General features: G+C 49.0%; 1 protein-coding gene across 1 annotated transcript in view; it reads right to left on the bottom strand.

Moving 5' to 3' along the window:
- The window catches only part of Dock2 (dedicator of cytokinesis 2), a 402,443-nt gene that overhangs the window by 93,120 nt on the left and 286,214 nt on the right, over window positions 1–23,109 (bottom strand). The window contains exons 28-29 of the mRNA XM_077797775.1: window positions 11,833–11,931; window positions 9,069–9,163 (exon numbers count right to left, since the gene is read on the bottom strand). Coding sequence (XP_077653901.1) covers window positions 9,069–9,163; window positions 11,833–11,931 — 194 coding nt within the window. The remainder of the gene's footprint in view (window positions 1–9,068; window positions 9,164–11,832; window positions 11,932–23,109) is intronic.

Raw genomic sequence — 23,109 nt, 5'->3', positions numbered from 1 at the left:
CATTGCTGACGTCCATGGAGCCCGTGTCCACAGGACGAGCCTAAACCCTTTTTCTGCCTCCACGATTGGGACCCTAGCTTCCTTGGGCTCAGTTCTTGCCATGGCCCCGTGCTTCAGGTCGCTTCCTGAGTACTTGGCTGTGTTCTTCCTGAACAATGCCCACTCCTTCTCTGCCTGCCTGTCATGGTCTAGATCCTTCCATCAGTCCCCTAAGACCTAAGTGAACGCCACCACTTCCTAGACTCTGAGGTGACTTCCTACACCCCTGGACACCACACTTCACATTCTAGCTGTCTCTCAGAGGGTCTGTTGTGTCTTTGTCACCGGGATTTCCTTTGTTGTCATGGTGCAGGATGATCTACTTGTGTGTCTCCTCTATTAGACTGCATTTCCCTGGGGACCTGAGATGCCCTCAAGAACAAGTACTCCCTAATCACTTGCCTGTGACTCCCAGGTTCACATCTCCGTCCCTGGCCTCTCCCACTGGAATTCCAGCTCTCCACTCTATATTCCACTTGGTTAACTAATAGGCATCAGAGAGGCACATGCCTGGAACTAACGTCCTAATACCTGCCCTCCCAACCCCCAAACTGTGGTCTTCCCATCTAAGTGAAAGATAACGCCTTTCTTCCAGTTGCTCAGAGGGGAAAAGAAAATCCCAGCAACTTTGGTCATGCCTTGACTTTTGGATTTTTCTCAGATCCTACTGTCTTAGCATTGCTTTCAGAATATATCCAGAATTAGACGGGTACTGTGGCACATGCCTGTTATCACAGCAACACTGAGGCTGAGGTGAGAGGATCACAAGTTCAAGGCCAGCCTCAGCAACTTAGCAAGTCTGTCTCAAAATAAAAAATGAAAAGGGCTGGCGATGTAGCTTAGTGGTAAAGCAGCCCCAGTAGGAAAAAATAAAATAAAAAGAAGAGATCTAGAATTCAACTACACCATGTCCTCTCCCTGCCATCCAACTGAGCCAAGCCACTGTCCTTTCTCAGCTGGATTTTTGCAGTAGTCTCTCAACTGTTAGGGAACAGATAGATGAGGATGATGGGAACATAAGATTAATAGAATAATTCCATAAAAGGGGCCCACTGTGTTTAGCCCCATATGCTTTCTTTTCCAAAAAGCAATGTACCTACAGCCTTGCCTGGCCTAAGTGGACAGGATATGACACATTCCTCAGCAAAGTACGTGTCATCTGCAGGAGAAATGTGGGCCTGAGATATTGTTGATGGGAGAAACCCAGGAGACTTTGGTGACCAGATCCTGAAACTCAGGGAGATAAGGACAGTTCCTCCTAACCATAAAACCTATAAGAATGCATGGTTAAGGATCCAATTAGAACAGGTCAGCATGGGCCCAGGTGACCTCGAGTGGCCATTGCAGTGGGGAATTGAAAATTTGATGTCACCCTGCCATCAGTCAAAAGTCAAGTGGTGGACCTGGGTGGACTGTCTGGAAACTTCTCTGGGATCACCAATAAAACTGAGTGCAGGAGAGGCACATTGTCTCTCTCCTCTCTGAAAGGACTCGCTCTCTCCCTTGAGAGTGTCCCCCTTCGCTTTTCTTATTTCTTTAATAAACCCAGCCTGTTCCTCTTAGCCTCATGTCTGCAATTTTTTTCTGACTGGAGTTTGAGGGGCCTTTAGGCTGCCTCAGTTTCCCCAAAGGCTTTATAACACAACTGCAATGTGCTCAACTCGCATTTGTGTATCTGTTTGTAAAATTTTAGGGAGTGGAGAGCAGATATGCGGCAGCCAATGAAAACTGCTTGTTCAGTGAGTGACTCATTCAGGGAAGACACACCTACCTAGACTACCTGAGCCATCGTGGGAGGCCACTAAGGAAATGCTGAGGAGTGAATGGTTGCTGTGGGTGATCACTGAGACTCTTCTGCTTGAGAGTCTCTAGGAAACTCTATAGAACACATTTGCAGTCAGATGGTCCTCTCCCAGGGGACAAACATATTGGGCTATTATACCACTAACTGCTCCTTATTGGCTGAAAGTTTTTCGAGGACATTAAAATCCTGGTACTCTGATTTGTCCTGCAGATGGGCTGAGCACTCCATAGCCAGAAAGAGCCCAGAGAAAGAAAGAAGCAGGGCTTTTTCCAGATGCCTGGAAAGCAAAGGCACTGGTATATTTTGGGTAGGTGGAGAGGGTGGGCAGGTGCCTCTAGCACACTGCTTGTCCAGGTGGCTGGGCCAGGTGTTCGTGAAACATTTGGTTGTTGGTTGAACAACAACAACAACAACAACAAAAAGCACAGGGTGCCCTGGAGTTGGGAATCACAGAATGTGGAGCACACACACACACACACACACACACACACAAATGGATGTTATTTCTGGTTTTGCCACTTTCTGTCTGGGTGGATTTGGGACATGTTAATATCACCTCTGAAGTCCCAGTTTGCCGGCTGTGAAATAGCAATGCCGTAATGTGGGGTGTAAGCAGCGAGAGCATGGAAGTGGTGAGCGCAGGGCCTGGTGCAGGGGCACCAGCATCATGCTGGCCCCGATGGCCTCAGAGCCTCTAGGGTGGCTCCACTCTGCCTCCAAAGGCAGGGCCAACAGCACAACACACACACTGGAGCAGCTAGCAAGATATCTGAGGCAGGTAAGACCACACAAGGGCAGAAGGAAGAATCCCACAAGTCCACCTCCCTGAAGGGCTGTCAAAAGGAAAATTTCTTTGGTTTTGCTGTTTTGTCCCTTGTTAACATGCCTTTGAAACAACATCTATATTTTCTCCTTAAAGATTAGTTATCTGATTCCCCAGATGGAAACACATTGAGTGGCTGTCATATTATGTATAAACATCTCGGAATCTGAAAGATGATACCAAAATGAGGGGTTTTACATGTTCTCAGCAGCCACAAAGCTATCAGTAAGAGTCATTTGTCAGCTGAAACCTGTCTGGCATTCTCCCAGACAGTCCAGTGACCAGGAACCCATCCACCTATGCTGAGGGCGGGCACTGTGTCCTTCCGTCCCTCAGATTCTTCTATAGACAGAGTATCACTTCACTTTGGTCACGTGGGCACTTGGAAAATACGGCTTTTTTCCCTCCTTGTTTTACTTTTTTTTTTTTTTAAATAATTGCTCATAAAGCCTAAGCACTAATGTGGTGAAGTGGGTTGGAATAAAAACACATCAACTCTGTTGTTCTCAACAATGAACTTGAATCGTTGAGAACCAAGTTCATTATCAAGTCTCAGCCCAGCACTTCCCTTCCATGATCCTTGGCAGGCTGTGTCTGAGAAATACCACCACAGCCATGCTGTGGATCAGGAACCAGGCTCTGTGCTCTGCAGGGTCCCTCCTCTCTTCCCCTTCACCTCCCCACCTCCATCCCACATGAGCTCTCTGAGCTCGACATGGCTGCCATCTTGGAGCTGTGAGTTTAGGTGACTTTCCCAGTGACCTGTGCAGTCCCAGCCTTCAGAAGGGAGGTTTTGAACCACCATGCATAAGGAAATCTCTGCATTTCTGCCCGACCCCAGCCATGAGCTAATGGTCTTCATGGTGACCGTGATGGAGGCATTAGCAGTCACCATGTGAACACCGTCCCTGTGCTAAGTGCTCTGCCGACACTGGTTCATTTAATCCTACCCACTCGGGCGGGTGCTGCTGTTCCTCCCACTGAACAGCAGCAGAGAGGACCTCGGAAACATCGGGCCATCTCGCCTGTTCACGCCGCAGAGCCGGCCCCGCCTTTCTCTAAGGCCTTGCAGGTCAGCAGGACCCGCTGGCTCTTCTTAAGTGTAGCCTGCCATGGACTTGGGGCACCAAGTGCCCCTCCCCTCGTCCTCCAGGCACCAGGTGTCTTTACGCTGCTCCTGTCACTCTGCCTTTCTGCTCACAGCTGACTGGACCCTGGGCTCACATTTGGGGTGACACAGTCTTCCTTGGGCTGCCAGCAGCCTGAGGGGGGTCTTTTGAGTAGTTCTTCCCAGTGAGGACCCCCAAGTCCACTAGGAGTAGATCGAATCCTTGCAAGTGGCACAAAGCAGGACCAGGGAGAAGGCCATGGGCTGGGCCCTTGTGGGAAGCCATGAGTGGATGTTTCCATGAGCAACTAGAAATCCTACGCCATCGAGCAAGGGGCAGAGAAGTCAGCTATCGTGAGCAGGCAGAAGCTGCAGAAAGAGAAGTCAAACGCAGTCCTGCTCTCCCCCAAAGCTGTGCCGCATGAGGTGTTGATGCGGCCACTGGGGGTCCTGGATTCCTATGCCTTTGTACAGCAGAACAAATCCTTGTTACAGAAGCAGCTGAGCCCGCATCCCGCCTCCCGAGTCAGCCTCTGTGACATCTATGTATCCTTCCTTTGGGACACAGGAAGGAGAGGTGCACACGGACTCCTGAAGGGGCTGGAGCAAGCCTCCAGTCAACCTTCCACCCACCCCTCTTCTGAGCTCCGACCTTGACCTCCATGAATCTCAGTTGCTCCTTTTGTAAAAGGAGCCATGGGTGAGGATCAAACAAGAGGCAGTATTTGAAGCTGGTGGCCCAGAGCCTCAGCACATAGAGGTCCTCGATAAATGTCAGTCGTGTCAGTCGTCGTTACTATTCTTAACCTGCCGCCACCTTGTATCTCTGGAGCAGGAAGATCTGAGGCTGATAATACCCTGAAGTGACAACACAGCATCAACACACACCCACAGGTTGACAGGTGTGTGGTGTGATAAAAGAAGGATAAAAGAAGGCATGCCCCTTCTGGGGAGACTTGCCAAGCTGGGGCGAGGGCCTTTCTGAACCCCACCCACCTGCCCACCTTGCAAAGCTCATGGGATGTAGTTAATTCTACTGATCAAACTTGAAGATGGAAATGAAAGAGTCAGCCAGCGGGCAGGGCTCATCCCTCTGAAGGAGGCACTGAGACATCCATTTCCCCAGAGCCCTTGAGCCGCTTCCCTCAACACAGAAGCTCCAGCACCATGAGGCTCCAGTCAATCAGCAGATGCCAGCTGGGCACCAGGCATGGCTTGCCCCAAGCGCCTGTGACATTTCCTGCATCATTTAGGGCTTTAGTTAGGGATTCAGGAGACTCCCAGACTCGGGAAACCAGTAGCCTGTGGACATCCAGATGAGGTGAGCCTGCCGACAGAAGGAACCATAGAGGTCTCGCTCCCTGTCTGGGTGGTGTGGGTGGAGGAGGTGGGAACTCCAAAAAGGAACAGTCACATCCACGTAGGGAAGGAGGAGGACGGGGATGGTGCTCCTCACCCTCAGCACCCTCAGAGACCTCTGGATAACTGCTCTAGGCTGCCCCGGGGGGCTCCCTAGGTCAACTGCTGTGTCCCTTACGGTGTGCCTGTTATGGGCCTGAGATGAGATTAGACCTTAAAACATGTCACTGATAAATGCAGACAGGATGCAGCCAGATCTGCCTCTTCCGTGAAGCATTTTGGCTACGTCTAGAGCATATAAAAGTGAAAATGGAAGTTTGCATTTGGGAAATGCTGGCTCTGTGCCAATGCTGTTCTGGCCACTTCCTGTGTATGACTTCATCTCAGTCCCCACAGTAATCCTCTGTGACAAGCACTATTGCTAGTCCTACTTGAAGGGGAGGAAAACTGAGTCCAGAGTGGTTAAGTATCTTGCCCAGTTAACTGATAGAAACAGGATTTGAGCCCAGGAAGTCACAGGTTCTCACTTCTCTGTGCTGCCTCTGGGCCGTCTCTGGGGGCCATACAGCACTAGGCCATATTCCCACAGGTGCACTTGTCTCCCCACTAGACTGGAAGCCCTCTGCCACCTGGGACCATAGCTTGAACTGATCTGTGTTCGCCCTGGAGCCCAGACACCTAAGACTTTCAATAACTATTTGTTGATCGGTCAACTGCATTTAAAAGGAGCTTCAGGGATGCATTTAGATTCCCAAGGCCCCCAGAAATGCTGGAATTCCAGATCGAGGCACAGATGGAAGAGGGGGGAAAAAAGAGTTTCCTAGGCACCATTCTGTAAATTTATAGTGTTTTAAAGAACTTGATTATTTAAAAATTAATCATGTCATGTAAATCAGATCTTACTGAATGCTGCATCTCAACAAAAAGGAGGGGGGGGAAGCTCTAACAGGAAGCATCTCCTGCAGTAGACTGTCATTACATCTGTCTACACAAGCGGTACACAGCTGGGGCGACATTTGATTTTGGAAAACCCCACTCCTTCCTCCAGCCCGCACAAAAGTAAATAATGGATGACTAATTTGTGTATATAAATCATAAGTGATGAGAGAAAATTCATAAAAACAAGCAGATTTTATAGAAAACATAGATAACAGGGAGAAAAGAGAGGAGGAGGCGGAGGGACGAAGACAGGAAAGAAAGTTTGTTATGATGTTCAGACTAACAAGTGAAGCCATCCAGGCCACAGGAACCAGCTGAGGTGCTGCAGAAGAGAGGAGGGCATTGGGCACCCCGGCCGCTGTCCTGTTTGTCCCACCTAGCTGGGTCCTTGGCAAGGCCCCCCTTCCTTGGGCCTCAGGGCACTTGTCCAAGCAGTGCCCTTAAGGTTAGGGCTCAGATCCAATGGCTTCTCTGTTCCTTATCAGCAATGCAGTTGTGAGTAGGCTACTGCTTATCTATTCTGTGTGCAGCTCCTCACAGAGAAAAATGCAGATTCTGACAGTTTTACCTCATTGTAAAGTTGTTGGGGGATGAAATGAGCAAATGCACCTGAAGCGTTTACCACCTGGAGGAGGACGCGATGAACGTCAGCAGAAGCAAATGACACAGAAGGAGCACAACAGGGAGGAAACTTCAAGGGGCCGGGATCCTAAGGGATCACTGTGGCCAGAAGGTGAAGGAAAGGGACCAAGCCACGTGTGTGAGAAGCCAGGCATTGGACGGTGGAGGGGTGACATCAGCACATGCTTCTCCAGTTCAAGACCACATCTGTCCTCTCCTGTGGTGGCAGCACTGTGACTCATGGAGTTCTTCCCAGCCACCGGGCATTGTGCTGGGAACAGCTCATTGCATCCTCATGCTGCAAAGTCCATCTAATGGAACTATTGCTGTCCCTATTGTACCAGTGAGGAAGAAGCCAGAGAAAGGCAAGGTGGGGAAACTTAGGAGGCTGAAGCTCTATTCCAACTTTTTTAAAAAAGTAACTAAATGCAACAGTAGTACTTAGCTGATCCTTAAGAGATATAAATGTTTCCATTTAGGAGACACTTCCGCTTTCTCCGGCTTCTAGAAAATTCTATTCTTATTTCCTAGGCAGTGAGAAACAAGGAATCATCTCCAGATGAACAGACTCAGGTCCGTAGCGAGCAGGGGTTTCAGGAGGGGATGTTCCTCCAAGGCACTGGCCCACAGATCCGCATGTGTTTCTTTGGAATGACTGTGCAGGCCACTCAGCTGGAGGCCTGTGGGCAAAACCCCAACACCTTACCAACCAGTGGGCAAAAAAGCAAAGGGCCCTCCTGTAGTGCAGGAGCTGGCTGCCTCGCAGCTCCAGGTGACTGACGGGTCATCAATATATGACCAGCTACAAAATTATGAGGGCTCGGTGCAAAATGAAAATACAAGTGTCCTTGTCTAGAAATTGTTAAGAATTTCGAGATACCAGAGCATTAAACCAAGCATGGAGCCCTCCGAGCCTTGGGCTTCGTGCACCTGCCTGTCTCATGCCCACAAGGCTGGGGAGTGACCTGCCTCTGACCCAGCATGTGGCCTGGGCCCAGTTCCCACCAGCACAATAATCCTGCAGAAGTCAGCTTGCACCTGCGTGGTGTGAAGTGAGAACCTGGAGGTGGCCCAGCTGAGACGCTCTGACACCTGCTGCTGGGCTGATCTTCCTCCTCCCAGGGGAAGCAGAGGCACACAGACAGACAGCTCCTTCCAGAACAAAGCCCTCCTCCACTCCAGCAGCCCTGGATGTTGGCCCCAGAGCTCTGTGGGCAAGGGTGTCCACTGTCACCTGGTGGACCATGTGAGCACAGAGAGAGCAAGGACAGCTTTGGAGGGGGGCCAGCTGGGGCTGGAGTCGGCTCCAAGCATGGGAGATAGAAATCCTCAGGCTGTATCAATGGCAAATCATCAATATGTAAATGTTCCTCGTCTCCTCTCTTTCCCTTCCACCAAAGAGAACTCAGCTGCGGCACGTTCGACTTTCCTCTTCTTCCACCCTCTGGGGACCTTTCTCTCTGCCAATCAGCACTTGGGTTTCGGGATACAGAAGTGAGGCAAAATGTGGAGGGTCATAAACTGGGAGCTGGGGTGAGATGAAGGGCTTTCCTGGGGGACCTGAAGCAAACACGAGAGCCAAAGAAAGGGGGAGAGAAAGGGGAGAGAGGGTCCAGGAAGGCCCCGCTGAAGGTCATCATGGGTGGGATGTGAGAAAAAGGGTCTGAGAGAGACCAGGGGAAACCTCACCATGTGAGAGAGATGGGATCCAGGGGAGTGGAGAAAAGGAATATTAGAAGATGTGGCCGAGTGTCAGGATCTGAATTTCACTGTGTTGAAATGTAGTAGAGACGTAATGGTAAATACTGAAATCTTTGACAATTAACTTTTATCTCCTGCTGGGCTGGGCCATGTTGGGTGTGAGCTCTACTTGGGTTACACTGACAATCCATAAGATGTTCATAGCTATGATGTGCACATCCAGAGACACCCCAGTTACAACACACCAATGACTCCGAAGACAGATTCATCGGTAAAACTCTATTTCCTAAATCCTCTCTTGGAAAATGCTGCTTAATCCAATGCAACTTCCTGCACTTCTTTTACCATAGGTCACAGGATATGTTTGATTATTTTTAATAAATTTTGAAATAATATAATTAAAAATTCTTCCCTATACGTGCCTGTCTAGAGAGTTCAGGGAAGGTTTCAGAGACAAAGTGTGGTATCCTAACTGGGATTTCAAGAACAGAGAAGGAGTGGGGGACTTCTGAGTAATTCAGGATGAATGTGAAGTTCTCCCCTGGTTTCAATGTGGACAGGATATGTCAGCACTTCAACTTCTTCCCACTAGGGGGAGCTATCCCCACCTCATGGCTACCAGTGATCTCTTCATTGAGCCCTGGGAGGTGGCCTTTGTGGGGAAGGTCTCCCACCTGTTCTGAACCATGCTCATGGCCATCCAGTCCACGGGGTACACATTCTTCCCGATGAGGTCCTTGAACATGATGAAAGTCTCCATCAGGAAGTCCTGAAAGAGTGGAGAAAACACGCCAGTCATGGGCCTTGCAGGTAGGAAGTGACTTCAAGTGTCTAGGTCCCGTGGGCTGTTACAATGTTTCCTTTATTATTATTTTTTATAGAGAGACAGAAAGGTAAGGGGATCAATTCTTCATTGAAGCTAATTCAGGGAAATTCATTGCCATGTATTGTAAATAGAAGCATAAAAGTTGGCTTCTGAGAGGCTCTTTTGCAAATAAGTAGAACATGAATATGGAATAAGGAGATAATCTCAAAATAAAGCACTATTAATTCTGTCTTTGAGAATAAAGAAGTAAATGTATTCATCGATGTGGCAATTTTATAATCATCTTCCCAAATATGTATTTGAGCAGAAAATAATCGACACCATATGAACACATCTCAGGCCATTTAGCAAATAAACTATTATTTAAATGAGCATCTAATTAGCAGTGGTGTAAACACAGCTATTTCATCTGTCACACACACACACACACACACACACACACACATATGAGCAGATTAGAGGGAGCATAGGAACGAGGACTCTCCTTCCCTCCTTTGGAGAGGTTCAAAGTGACTTCAACACACTCCCTCAGATTTTGCAGTGGGACAAACTTGGCCTCCATCTTTGCAGAAAACAAATTCAGTACAAATCCAGATAGCAAAGACCCAGAACCTGTGACCCTCTTGAGCTGGAAGTAATAAAAACCATATCGCTTGAATGCTTTAGGTGAAGCCTAAAATCCAGAGGGAGTCCCTTCAGAATTCTTTCCATAAGCAGTGGTTTTCAAATCATCCTGCCTGCAGAATTCTTTGTTCAAAGGAAATCTCACCTGGAACCTAATATTTGAAATAGATAAAAGTAGATGGGCTCTGTGTGTGTGTGTGTGTGTGTGTGTGTGTGTGTGTGTATGTGAAAGAGAGAGAGAGAGAGAGAGAGAGAGAGAGAGAGAGAGAGAGAGAGAGAGAGAGAGCAGAGTGCGGCTAGAAAGTAGAAAGAACATAATTTGAAAATCACTGCTTTAAGATAAATTGCAAAATTCTGGAGATGGCATTGGTTCTTTCCCAGCAGTCTCTGCTTCTAGGAAAAATGACCTCAGTGTTCTAAGTCCCAGCTTCCACATCAGTAGAATGGGGGCAGCATCTATCCCCAAGGGTCAGCACGGTGACTAGGTAGGTGCACCTGGGAGCTTAGCACAGAGGCTTGGAGCCAAGAGCTCCTTAATGCTGGAGATGTTAATGGCGGAGATTGTTATTCACCCTTGATGTCACCTGGGCAAGTGTGGCCCTCGTCCCAGGCACACCCCCTTCCTACGGGATGGAGAAGGCTTCTGGCTCACAGATGGACAAAGTGGCTTCTGACTGAGAAGATGCATGTAGTGTGAGGGGCAGAGCTGAGGTTCAAGGTGGACCTCGAGCATGTTGGTCCTGTACTGCTGTGGAGCCTTTGTCAAGAAGACTGTAGAGCTGAAGCAGGTGACTCCTAACACTCATGTCATACTGCTAGGAGAATCAGATAAGAAAGTGCATAGGTTCAACAAGTAAGAATTCTCTTCCCCACCTTCCTTCCCGGGAATCGTTGTTTACATAAAGGATCAAAAATTAGGAATCTGGTTTTCCTATTTCCGTGTCCCAAGACATAAAGAACTTGGTGGGGGTGGGAGAAAAACTGGGGTTATTCCTTTTATTTGTCTTTTGAGTATCCAGAAAAGGGTTCCATTTCTTTCCAACCCTACTACCAAGAGGAGAGCTTTGGCCCACCGCTGGGGGTGGGGGTGTTGGCTCCCAGTCATTCCCTGAGGAGGGGCCACTCTCTGAGGGTGGTCCAGGTTCAGCACCCTTGGTCTTCCCAGGAGAATTAAGAGAGCTCCTAGCTGCAGGACTCCTGCCCCTGGAAGTGGTGAGTGACAAAGGGCCACACCGTCAGGAAAGGGTCCTCTGCTACACCCTGGGACAGGGCAGTGGGGGTGGGTCTCTTTGTTGTATCTGCTGCAGAGCCCGATGGCCATGGGGCATGGGGTGGTGGTCCTGTAGCAGCTGAGTCCTGAGAGGCTAGAAGAGGCTCAGGGATGGGCATGTAGCTCAGTGGTAGAGCACTTGAGGAGCATCCGCTAGGCCCTAGCTTCCATCCTCAGCACAGAAAAGAAAGAAAAAAGAGACCTGGGCTCAGGCCAACTTCTTCTATGCGCTATCATAACCTAATACTAGCTATCTCTCCTGTGTACTCACAATGTGAGCAACACAGTGCTCCCACCCAAGCCCCTCAGCATACCCTGAAACCCAATCAAATTATCCCCACTTTACAGATGGGGAAACTGAGGCTTATGAGAGGTTCTCTTGCCCCTGGTCACACAGCTAGCTGGTGAAAAAGCCAGGATTCAAATCCAAGACTGCATGACTCCAACTCTTGCTCTTAGGCTGCAAGCATCCAAGATTCACCAGCACCTATTTATTGAGCCACATCTAGATCACATGGTAGATGTCCGTGACTCGACTCTGACATGATTGATGACGTGTTCCAGAGTGAGAAATTCAAGAGACATGAAATCAGACATGCTCATAAACACGCCCAAGACCTGCGGGGATGTCTTTGTGTCCTAAACTCATGAGAACCATGAGAGCCAGGTGTCATGTCCTGCCCACCCGCCCTCCATCCCCAGCGTCTCTCAGACTCACCACAAGGTCTGAGCTGGTGTGGAAGGTCTCGATGTAGAAGGAGTAGTGTTGGTCACCCATCTGGTTTAGGATGGCCGTCATACATGCCACGAAGTGACTCTGCAAGACATAAAGAAAAATACCATGGACGAGTGAGAAAGGACCATGGGATTCATCTCTCCCATTTCCTTGACTCTAAACTGGAAAATGCTCAACCTTCCCCAGCAAGTGTCACAGAGCCGTCCAAGGACAGGGACTCTCTCCTCACTGGATGAGTGTGTGAAACTTGCCTAGGGGTAAATGTCTCCTTACAGCGCCTTCATGGAATCAGCCTTCACTGAGCACTTATGATGCCCCTGCAGCAAGCACCGCAGGTATGAAAAGAAGAGCCGACGCGGGACCTCTCCTGCTGCTTGTACTTTGGGAAAAAAGCAGTGGTGGGTGTTGGGAGATTCAGCCGAGGTGGGGCTCCTGGAGTCGGTTTCACTTTCTGTTAAATAATTTTACATGGGCAATCCCAGTTATCTCATCTGTAAAGTGGGGCAATCATCCATCCATCCATCCATCCATCCATCCATCCATCCATCCATCCATCCACCCATCCAGTCTCCCACTAGAGATTTATCAAAAGGATCTGATAATCAAAGCAAGTTATTTATTTGTATGTACCAAGGTGCCACAAGGAAACCTGAACTTCTGTAGAACTGACATGCGCTAATAAGCAAAAAAAGGATCCACTGGATCTGAGACCACCCTGAAATACATTAAGGTTCCCTGTGGAGGGACCAGTTATTGGATCATTATGAAGGAGCCAGAGAAGTCGGCAACCTAGGGTGGGATAAGAAAGGAAGGGATGGAGCCTGCTGTCCAAGAGTTGATGGTCTCATTGGGAAATCATGTCTGAATCCAGGAGAGAAAAAGTTCAAGATCCTGAAGGATTCAGACAAGAGGGAAACTGAGGCGGAGAGCTGGAGAGGTCTGGAAGGATCCCTGGGAGCAGACAGGCAGGGAATACACCCTTTCACGCACCATAGACCTCAGCTTGGTCTCTCTTGCCATCTCTCTCCCAGACTGGCAGGGTCAGCTTTAGGGTGTGTCTTCCACTCATGCTAATATCTACAGGCAACAGGAGGGAGACCTGGTCAAGGAAGCACTGGCCACTGAGCCAGCAGCCAGGAGAAGCTACTCTGTACTGCCCCTGTACGATCCCCGGGGGGCTGCCATCTTGGCCAGAGGTGGGTCCGCTGTTGTCCAGCCCAGTGCAGACAATTGGTGATGGACTGGCACTGTCATGCCGGTGTCTCTAGGGACCCCCACTCCAAGAGTCCTTAGAAGTTTTATGTTTGGAGGCGGTAGGCTTGGAAATTTTATGTTTGAACCAAAAACTGGGGCTGGCATCACACACTGCTAACCTTTGTTTATATAAAAAGAAGTTCTTTTGTTAAAAAAATATGGCAAACATTAATACCTGCCGATGGTTGACAATTTTGTTCCCGTGGTGGGGCAGCATCCTTGGTGACCCCAGGAGACCCCTTTTGCATTCCTCCTCAGGAACCCTTTAGGGTGATTAAATGTCTTTGAGGCTCCTGTTCACCAAAGTGGCTCCCAAAGATACAGATTGTCCTTTGCTTCTGGGTTCTTTTCAGTTGAGATCGTCTGCTTCCCCTGCTGGCAGGACCAGCTAGGCAATTTGTGGGGCTCAGAACAAAATAAAAATGTGGGCCCCTTGTTTAAAATGATTGAGGCTTTCAAAATAGCCCTGTGGCCTTTCTAAGCAAGGGACTCAGTATGATTAAGCGGGTCACTCACACAGGAAGCTAGCCCAGCTGGCCGGTGACCCCCACATTCACCGTAAACGCTTAGGAAACATACAGATCTGGCAGAGAGCCCGACACCGGGGACTCTCAGGAACAGTGACCAGTCTGCTCCATGGAGGGGACTGGCAGCGTCTACACGGGGCCACACCCCCTGCATGGTCTGCAGCCAGTTCCTCTCTCCTGCTCAGGCAACAGCGGGTGGTGAGTTTTGAAATTATTCACCCTTTCAACCCAGACTGAACAGCCCCAGCACTGCCAACTTCACCAGGTCCATTAAGTCAAGAAATGAACTTACTTCCTGTGTATACCTCTGGCCAGCTGGATGTAAACAAAATCCTAGGGCTTAAAGGGTGTACAAGTGTGTGCGCGTGTGTGTATGCGCACCACGATCCCCTGCCTCCTCTACTCCCTCCATCTCCTCTCCCTTCCTGGAAGAATTCCGCCTGTGGCCACTAGAGGGCCGTTCTCTTCACACAGTCGCTGCTGTGCAGTTTGTTCGGCTTATTTATTCCTACGTGAGCAGACCCACTACACTTCTTGCATATAAACAGTGAAAATTACAATATAAAGGACTTATTTTTCTTTCTTTCGGAGTTATTCTGCTGCTGGTCAAAGCCTGGCTTGTTGTGCAAGGAAGGGGGGACATCTCCGGCAGGTAATCCCACTGCTTCAAGGTAAGAGATGTGGGAAGGTTTTATTTGTGTGTGTGATGGATGATCTTCTAAGAGAAAACGCTGTTCGCCTCTTGGACGATAGTTTACTTCTAAAGCTTTGGCTTAACGGAGCGCTGGGATTGTGAGCTTGCATGGGTGTGTGTGTTGGCGGGGGGGGGGGTAGGGGTGAAAAGCCCACCATTGTCACAACTGCTGGCTGCCCCAGATGCATAGGTATGGAATGCTTGTTATTGTCAATGGCTCGATTGGAAAGGGGGGAAATGCAAAAAATCAGATCTGGGAGCTAACTTTGCTTGGAATTACCTTGAAAAGGCTGCCTTGTCTGAAGCCCTGTTTAAGGAAACTTCTATGCTTCCTTGAAAAAGAAAAAAAAAAATCAAGGAGCAGGATTGCAGTCCCTATTAGAGAGAGTGACCATTTCATGAAAGAAATCATTATCGTTTTATTAGGAGTGGGTTAGTGTGGTAGAGATTGTGGATCGCTCTAAATTACTTTTACCAGCTTGTTAATTTCTTTGTTCCAACTGCCACACAGAAAACCCCAGCTGGGTGCCTTTTCCTTTCCGTAGGATTGGTGGTGTGATGTGACTGAAGTTTGCACAAGTTACCTGCATTTGGCTGTTAGTGAAAAATGACAGTGTGTGACTTCCAACTGCAGGCATCTCATTTTCCTACTGTAGTACCTAGCCCACTGTGGTATCAGACCCCTCAGAAATCATACCAACACCACCGATTGATACCCGAAATGGAGCAAGACATGGGTAGCAGGTTTCTGCTCAGGAAAGGCTGTGCTCTGCCATTTGAATTTTCAAAAACCACTTTGTCACAATGATAGAAGGATGGAACAACATTATGTTTCTCTGACATGTGTCCCCTTTCCAGGTATACTCTCAAAATGGCAACTCTGTCTTGCTCTTCTCCCCTCTTACAAGTTTGGGACCCTGCTTCTACATCACCATGACTGAAAATTTTAGAAGGAATTAGATCAGACTGCATCTGCCCTAGCAGTTGAGACAGCCCTAACATTGACATTGCTCAAACTTTATAGCAAAGGAGCTTGAACTCCCAGCCCATCAGCAACCCAAAAGAGCAGTATAATGCTGTGTGGGGGCTGTGGGGGTGGGGGATCCCTGGTAGTCCAGGCTAGCAAGACTCTCCCTCTTCTCATCCCTGGCAGAGATTCTGAAATGGACATATATTTACTACCAAGGCACGAGGCAGCCACTCATCCATCCCAAGCAGCATGCCAGGTGCCTGGATAGGAAATTGCTTCTTAAAACGGAACACCAGTGGGACTTGCATATTAAATTCTAGAGAGAAATTGAGTCTGAGACTCTGGGGCAAACCAAGCAGAGTCACCTGGCTCCGATCGGGGTTGGTTTAAAATGTGGCTAATGAATCACAGCATGAAGAGACACGGTTTGAAACTAGGTCAAACGTGTAAAAATAAGTACAGTCATCACGGGCACTTGGCTGATGAGGGCTCTTTGACTCGGCAAGCGGCGGGGTTTATCTGCCGTGTAGGACCCTCTTCTGCATGCCGAGGTGATCAATTCTCGTAATTAATTCGGCTCATCAGTCAGTATGTGGGGAGGTCTTGCGCACCTGGGAGAGAGCTGGACCTCCAAGGGAAACAGTGGGGGTCTCTTCACTACGTGGAGGCAAAAGAGAAGAGAAACCTCACACCATGTGGCACAAAATAATTAGCTCAGATACTGAGTGATTTCCATGTGGAGAGTAGCCCTCTGCAAACCCCGGATTCACTTCTTTGCATGAAAAAATTGTCCTGATCATCATATTAATAATGACAATAGTTTTAGTACACAACATTCAACTTCAACATATCTATTTAACATCCTCTAATACAAATGCAAACACACACACACACACACACACACACACACACACACACAGGACTCCTGCAGTATTCAGTGCAGAGAGAAGCAAGGAAGACTCTTTAGGATTTGCTCTACCTTGGAAAATAAGCCAAACAGGGGAGAGGGGCCCAGGGGCTGAGGAGGCACCCCACTCACCTGAGGTTAGTGGGAGTGAGGAGATCACAGAGGGAGGGAAAGAGCAACTTCGGGAGCTTGCTACCCAAATGCCAACATTACTATGCAATGCCAGCTGGTGACACGTTGCTATAGTAACTTCAAATAATGTGCAGGACCAAAATAAAATAAAATATAGAAAGTGCCAAGGAGAGGAGACGGAGGAAAGTTTGCAGGCCGAGGGAGGTTCCTAGGGAGATGGAAAGTTCTTCCCAGGGGCTACGCTTTGGAGACTAGAGGTGGACAACATGTCCCTCTCAGGTTGCTTCTCTGCTCACCCCTTGCCTGCCATGTGGTTATGTAACGGGTTTTATTCTTGGATAAAGCTAGTGCTGTCTGTGTGGTGATCTGGGACTGGAGGTGGGAGGGACGGTGCCAGGAGAAACAAGGACTCTAAAACCCATTCATCTTAGATCTTCGTCAGGCTGCTCGAGTTGTAATTTGGAGTACTCTTCAGGGCAGTCAAGGTGCACGTTCTCTCCTAGCAACCACCAAGTTCCAGACACCATGCTAGGTACCAAGGGAGCAGGACAAAGGGCTCCTATCTGGTTCTGCCAGGATGTAGTGTGCAGAGTGGGCCCTGGGAAACAATCAGAGTTCAGACCTCAGCTGACCTCTCTCTGGTCGTGTGACCTTGAGCAGGGTCTTGAACCTCAACTGCCTCATTCATTGAGGAGGAGAAAAACATTTCTTACTTCATATGGAATAAAGGGTTAAAATGAATTCCTGTCAAGAACTGAGAATGCAGAAAGCCCCCAATAACTATTAGCTAGTTTTATTATTGTCTTGTTTGCCGACGGTGGTCCAGAAAAATGAGGCAGATTAGCTAATTAAAATTCCTAACCCCAATGGAGGAAATGATGACTCCGTCTACCCATGGCTACCTGTGGACACATCAAGTGTTCGCAGACACAGCTCGAGGGCCATGTGCCCTTCAGCTGGGAACAAGCCTCGGGTTGCAACATGCCTCGAGTCCAGCTGTTCAGTAAATCGAGTGTGTGCCTCTCGGAGCAGAGCATGCTGGGAGAGTTCTTTTATTTGGGGACAGCGCTGGCAGGTAGGAAAAGTGACAACAGTGTCCAAATTGTTCAAAGGCAGGAAATACAACTGTCTTTGTTGAAAACTCAAGTCTCCCAGCTGTTTGACCGTAGGAGGTGGCTGTCACTGTGCCGTGACGTTCTTCAGCTACCCAGGGGACCCTGCTGTGTGACAGAGTAAACCAAGTTACCTTTCTGCCTGGGGACGTGGTTTGTTGGGCACAGAGTCAGGGGTTTTGTGTGATCTGCTCTGTGTTAAAGGGGCAACATCACAGGAAAGCGGAAAGGTGCCTCCTGAATGCTGTGTCCTCTGGATGTCCCCTGACATGTCCTGTCTATGCACACTGTGCACCAGGAGGGTCGGCTGCAAGCACCCTGGCCTGACACGGTAGACATTAGAGATGGGTCAGCTCTCCAGGCTGCAAGCACAGTGTCCCCTCAGAGAGCCATCCTGGCTGATCAGGGGCGGGAGGAAGGCATGGCGAGGCTGATGGGAACCAAGGCTAGGCAAGCAGCTGCGTCCCCACAGATGCTTCCTTTGAAGCCCATACCTCTGGTCCTGGCTGGAGCCCATGCTGTGGCTCTGCAGTGTTAGAGCGCTTTAAATCTTCCCAGGGACACAATGGGGTGTTCAACCCCGGGGGAGGAGGTGGAAGGAAAGCAAGTCTCATTCCGCCTTCCTGGTGCCCAGGTCTCTCCCTTCATCTTCTCCTGACTCCTCTTGGCAATGCCACGGGGTCAGCTTTCCACCCATTTACAGAGGAAGAAAGTGAGATGCAAAGAGGCCAAGCAGGCAAGCCAGTGTCTTCCCGGACGGGCATTTAGGAGGTGGCAGGGCAGGAACTGAGAGCCGGTCCTTCTCCCTCTGACACTGAGTTATTGCCTGGCCCCTGTCAGCACCGGGAAGAGACCTAGACGTTCTTCACTGCTGTATCTCTAGATCTAGAATCCAACTTGCACATTGCAGGGGCTCAACAGACATTAGATGAGAAACTGAATTTACTGTAGTATCCCCTATTCTACAAGAATGTCCCCTCCATAAACTCTGAAAAGCCTGGGGTCATACGTTGACCACCTTTACTCCAATAAAGGCCAGAAGCCCAAGAAGTTTTTGCTCTAATTCTGGCCTTCTGGTTCCTTAACTAGGGCTGGCTTCTTAAACCATGTCCCTTCAAGCCAGAACGACATCACTCTCTCACACATTACTTCATCCAACAAGTATTTCTTGAGTACCTACTATGTGCTGGGCATGGTTCTGGTGGTGGGTACTCATCTATGAACAAGGTTCACAACAGATTTGCTCTTGAGGACCAAAGTGATTCATGCTACTAGTGAAGTTTTATAGAGTGATGGAAAGATGGAAGGGGACTATTTTCAACAGGGTGGACAGCAGCCTCTTTGTACACTGACGTTTGAGTTGAAAACTTGACTGCTGAGAATGGCTGACGCAAACATCTGGAATGGCATCCTGGTCCAGTGAAGAGCAGGTGCAAAGACCCTGAAGTGGGGACGTATGGGGCTGCCTGCAGAGCCTGGAGAGGACTGAGGGGGCAGTGAGGTATGTGAGGAGTCAGAGAGAGGAAGGAACAAGCAGGAACTGGGCCCCTTGGGTCTTCGGGGATCAGGGTGAGAGTCTGGATTTTGTTCTAAGTGCAAAGGGAAGCCCTCCCCCTGGGCTTTAGGAAGCGTGCTCTGGTGCAACGTGCTACCAGGTTGACTCTAAAGAAGCAGTTTCGGTGCCTTAGCCACAAGTCCATCTCCACGGCCCTGTTGGAGTTGTTCCCAGGGTTGAGGGTCTATAGAACGTGCAAACTCTATTCTTAGTGTTGACACTTCTTCATTCCTGTGGTGCCTTGCTCCTAGCCAGCACTTCTCATGAAATGATAATTTTGTAGGAGAATCTGGCCCTCTTCTGGAGGAAGTGGACATGGATTCTGTTTGTTGTGTGTAAATTCCATTTATGTTCAGGGTCAGGGGCTCATTGCTCAGTCTGCTCCTGGCTGTTCCCCAGGAGTCTGAGTCTGGGGGAGCAACCTGAGAAACCAGACACCCCCGTTCTGAACAGAAGAGAATTGCTGTTTCAAACTCCATCTATGGAGGTGTGGGTGTGGAGGGTCACAAATTTGATTGCAAAAAGAACAGTTTCAGAAACAAGGATTTATTCTTGGTGCACACACCAGTGTGGGCTTCCAAGCCTCATACTGAGTGTTTTAGGAGAGATTATGCAGGAGAGTCTGTTTTGAGTCCTGGACCATATGGTATAGTCCTCAGCTCGCACCTCCCTGGGAAAAATCAAAACCAGGAGCATCGCCAGGGTGTGGGCCCTGGCTGCATATCCTAAGCAGCCCCTCACCTTCTCCTGCAAGTATGTGCGTCCAGGTAAAGATAACTCCAAGGTCCTCCTTCCAGGGGAAAAAGCCTCACAAAAGGATAACAAGTCTCAGGCAGGAGGAATTGTGGGCTAAATAATAATAACTATAACTTAAGTAACTAAAATAACTATAACCTAAAGGGTGAACCATGTTTCAGATACTGTGCTGGGTCCTCTGTTTCCCCATCTGTAAGGACATTTATATAGTGATAGCAAGGGAGGAGAAGAACTTTCCTCTTCTACTTCTAACTCTATCTATGGAGGTGTGGGTCTGGAGGGTCACAAATCTGCTCGCAGAAAGAATAGTTTCAGAAAGAACAGCTATCATCAGTGAGACATTTCTGTGCTAGACACTGCTGAGAAACACACTGGTGATCAGAGCAGCTGAAGGTCATTGTGTACTTGCTACTGGCCAACTGTTGGACACGCCTGACCCTTTTCCTCCCAACACTCAGTAGATGTTGGTGATACCATCTGTATTTGACAGATGAGGATCAGAAAGGTGATATGACTGGTCTAGATCAACTTGACTCCAGACTTCTTTTGTTTTCTTAAGGAAAAAAAAAGACTATTGCTCTATAAACACGAAATAATCATTAAAATTAAGATTAAGCAATACCTTGAAGCACAAAGAAGTGTTTAATATGCTCATTTCAATCCTACCCCCCCCACCCCCAACACTGTCAAACAAAACTTAACTGTCAGGAAACATCACCCTGGGCATCTTTTGTGCCTATATAGAGAAGGAGGAAGGGAGGGATGGACAGATAGACAGACAGATGGATGGATGGATGGACCAAGGGATGCCTGCATGGATGCACGGCTAGGTGGATGCTGCGTGGTGCCAGCCAGATGATGCAGGCAGACAGACAGTTGAAGAGGCTGGGGACAGAGCTGCAGGGATAGAAGATAGAAGTGGCCCTCTTGTGACTGTGCTCTGGGCCTATGAATCTCCCTTGACTTTAGGCTCAGCTAAGGACACATCTCCATGTTCTGCATCGCTTGGGGATCTTAATGACAGAAAGGGTTCTGTATGGGACACTAATGTCCTATACTAGGAAATGCCCCTGATTTCCCATAAAAGCAACTGTGCTGGAAGGCTCGGATACACCTGGGTCCTGGGATCAAATCCCAGTTTGGTTTGGCATTCTCTGGGACATGGGACCAGTTGCATGACCTCCTTGAGCCTCAGTTGCCTCTTTGTGATCCGGGATGACACTCTCCACCTCTGCTGGGCCATAGAGAGGGTGAAGTCAGAAGGTGTGTGAAGAAGGTCCCACAGAGGGCCTGGCCCTCAGAGGTCTTCAAAGGATGCCTCACAGTCTCACCCCTTCCTCACTGTCCAGGAGCAGCTGCCATCCTCTGGGACATGTGCAGTTGCTCTGGGTGGACTTCTGGAGGAAGATTTCCATCTCCTGTGGGCCAGGGGAGTTGTAGTGAGAATATGGATCTATGTGGTCTCCCTTGCCGGCCCCACTGGTGCAGCTGCCATGTTTGAAGTGGTGGGGGCACAGACAGCGAGTATGCTCGCAGGCAGCCAGGTGGCCAGGCAAGGGCATTTTCCAGGAGGGAAGAGTACTCTGGGCATAAAAGAATTTCTCGAGTGCTTCCCTCAAGAGGAGTGAAGAAGGGCAGAGGAGATCTTGCTCAGCTCTGTTTAACCTCAAGCCCAGCTTATCAGCCTGCCTCTCAGCACCTCCTTCTACCTCCCCACATAGGTTTGGCTGTCCCTACTGCAAGGGATCTGCTAGCTGCAGCACACTCAGAGCAGGGTCCAGTGACAGATTATTGGGAGAGGGTGGAGGTGGAGGTGTGACCTTGGAACATGTCACCACTCAACTGCATGCTGACCTGGAGTGTGGCACACTGGTAGTGGGAAAATCTGTCCCCCTTTGCAGACAGTGCCCCATTCATTCCCAATTCATCAGCTAGTTAGCAAATATTTACTTATGTGTCTACCTAGCTGTGCCAGGGAGATCATGGTCTACACCCCGAAGGTCTCAGACTAACAGGGAGATTCTATCTGTCTGTCTGTCTGTCTATATTTTTCTATCTCACAGTGGTTCACAGTTAAGGACAGTTTGGCTTCCAAAGGGCATTTAACAGTCTGGAAGCATTTGGGATTGTTCTAAGGGGGTGCTGCTGGCACACACTGGGTAAAGGCCAAGTGCTAGGAAAACATCCTATACAGCAGGACCTTGCCCACAGCTAAGAGTTACTTGTCTAACATGTCACTAGCACCAAAATGGAGAAGCCCTAGCCCATGAAGAGAAAGATTCACTGCAATGCTGAGTGACAATTATAAAGGTTCACTCCGGGCTTTTGAGAACTGGGGGAGGCCTTCGTGGTTAGGAAGGATCAGGAAAAATTTCACCGAGCCTGTAGATCTGAGGAGCTACAAGGATGAGAGAGATTAAGAATGGGAAAGGACATTTTAGATCTATAATAGAAAATGCATTTCATGTTATAATTTGATTAATTCAATTGATTGGTGGCGGCCGCCTACAGAGCTGTGTCGGGAATGGTTCTAAGGCCAAGTCTTAGCTCAGCAGGAAGGAGTATGGTGATCGATTAGTGATGTCTGCCAGAGGCGCAGGAGGGAGAGGGATGGCACAGATGCCAAGAAAGTGCTGTTCCACTTTCAGGTGTTTGAGCAGGATGAGGACAGGGCACCCACAGAGCAATGCGGGTGCTCTGGTAGCGCAGAAGTGCCCAGAGGGAGATCATGCGGGATATTTGGAGGGGCCAACTGTGCAAGGACCTTGAATGCCAGGCATGGGAACTTGGTCTGTAGGTAATGGGAAGCCCCACAGGCGTGCCCACTGCATTTTCTTCAGGCCCGCCCTGCCCACCAAGCCTTGGGAACTAAAGAAAGCAACTCAAAGTCCTGGCTGCTCATTTCTATAAAGGGAGTACTATTTCATCTGTTAACGGTAAAAACTGGCAGAATCATCACACTCTGACTTTTATGAGGCTGATCCCAATGATGAAAAAAATCCTATGAAGCTGAACTCGGAGATAACTGTTTGAAAAGCTGACTCCAAGGGTTCACATTAATGAGCTCCTGTAAAGCCCTTTTGGATGGAGCGTTCCTTCTGATGTCACTGGGGGGGAGGAGGGTGTGAAAGAGAAGGAAAAGGCCCAAGGAAGAGAGGGGCTAAAGGGAGTGGGAGCTCACATGCCACCTGACCCCTTGGCGAGGACACCACTCTGCCAGCTGATCCTGTGCTTCCTGCCAGGCCCAGCTCCCTGGTAGACTGGCTCCCCCTCTGGCTGCCTCCTCCCTCTCTGGAACACTACTTCGTGGTTGATTGATTGGTTTGCAGTTTTCCAAATGACATCATGCTTG

The sequence above is a fragment of the Urocitellus parryii genome, chromosome 1 (genome assembly GCF_045843805.1).
Source record: "Urocitellus parryii isolate mUroPar1 chromosome 1, mUroPar1.hap1, whole genome shotgun sequence".
NCBI classification, from domain to species: domain Eukaryota; kingdom Metazoa; phylum Chordata; class Mammalia; order Rodentia; family Sciuridae; genus Urocitellus; species Urocitellus parryii.
This window is presented reverse-complemented; position numbering and strand designations above follow the sequence as displayed.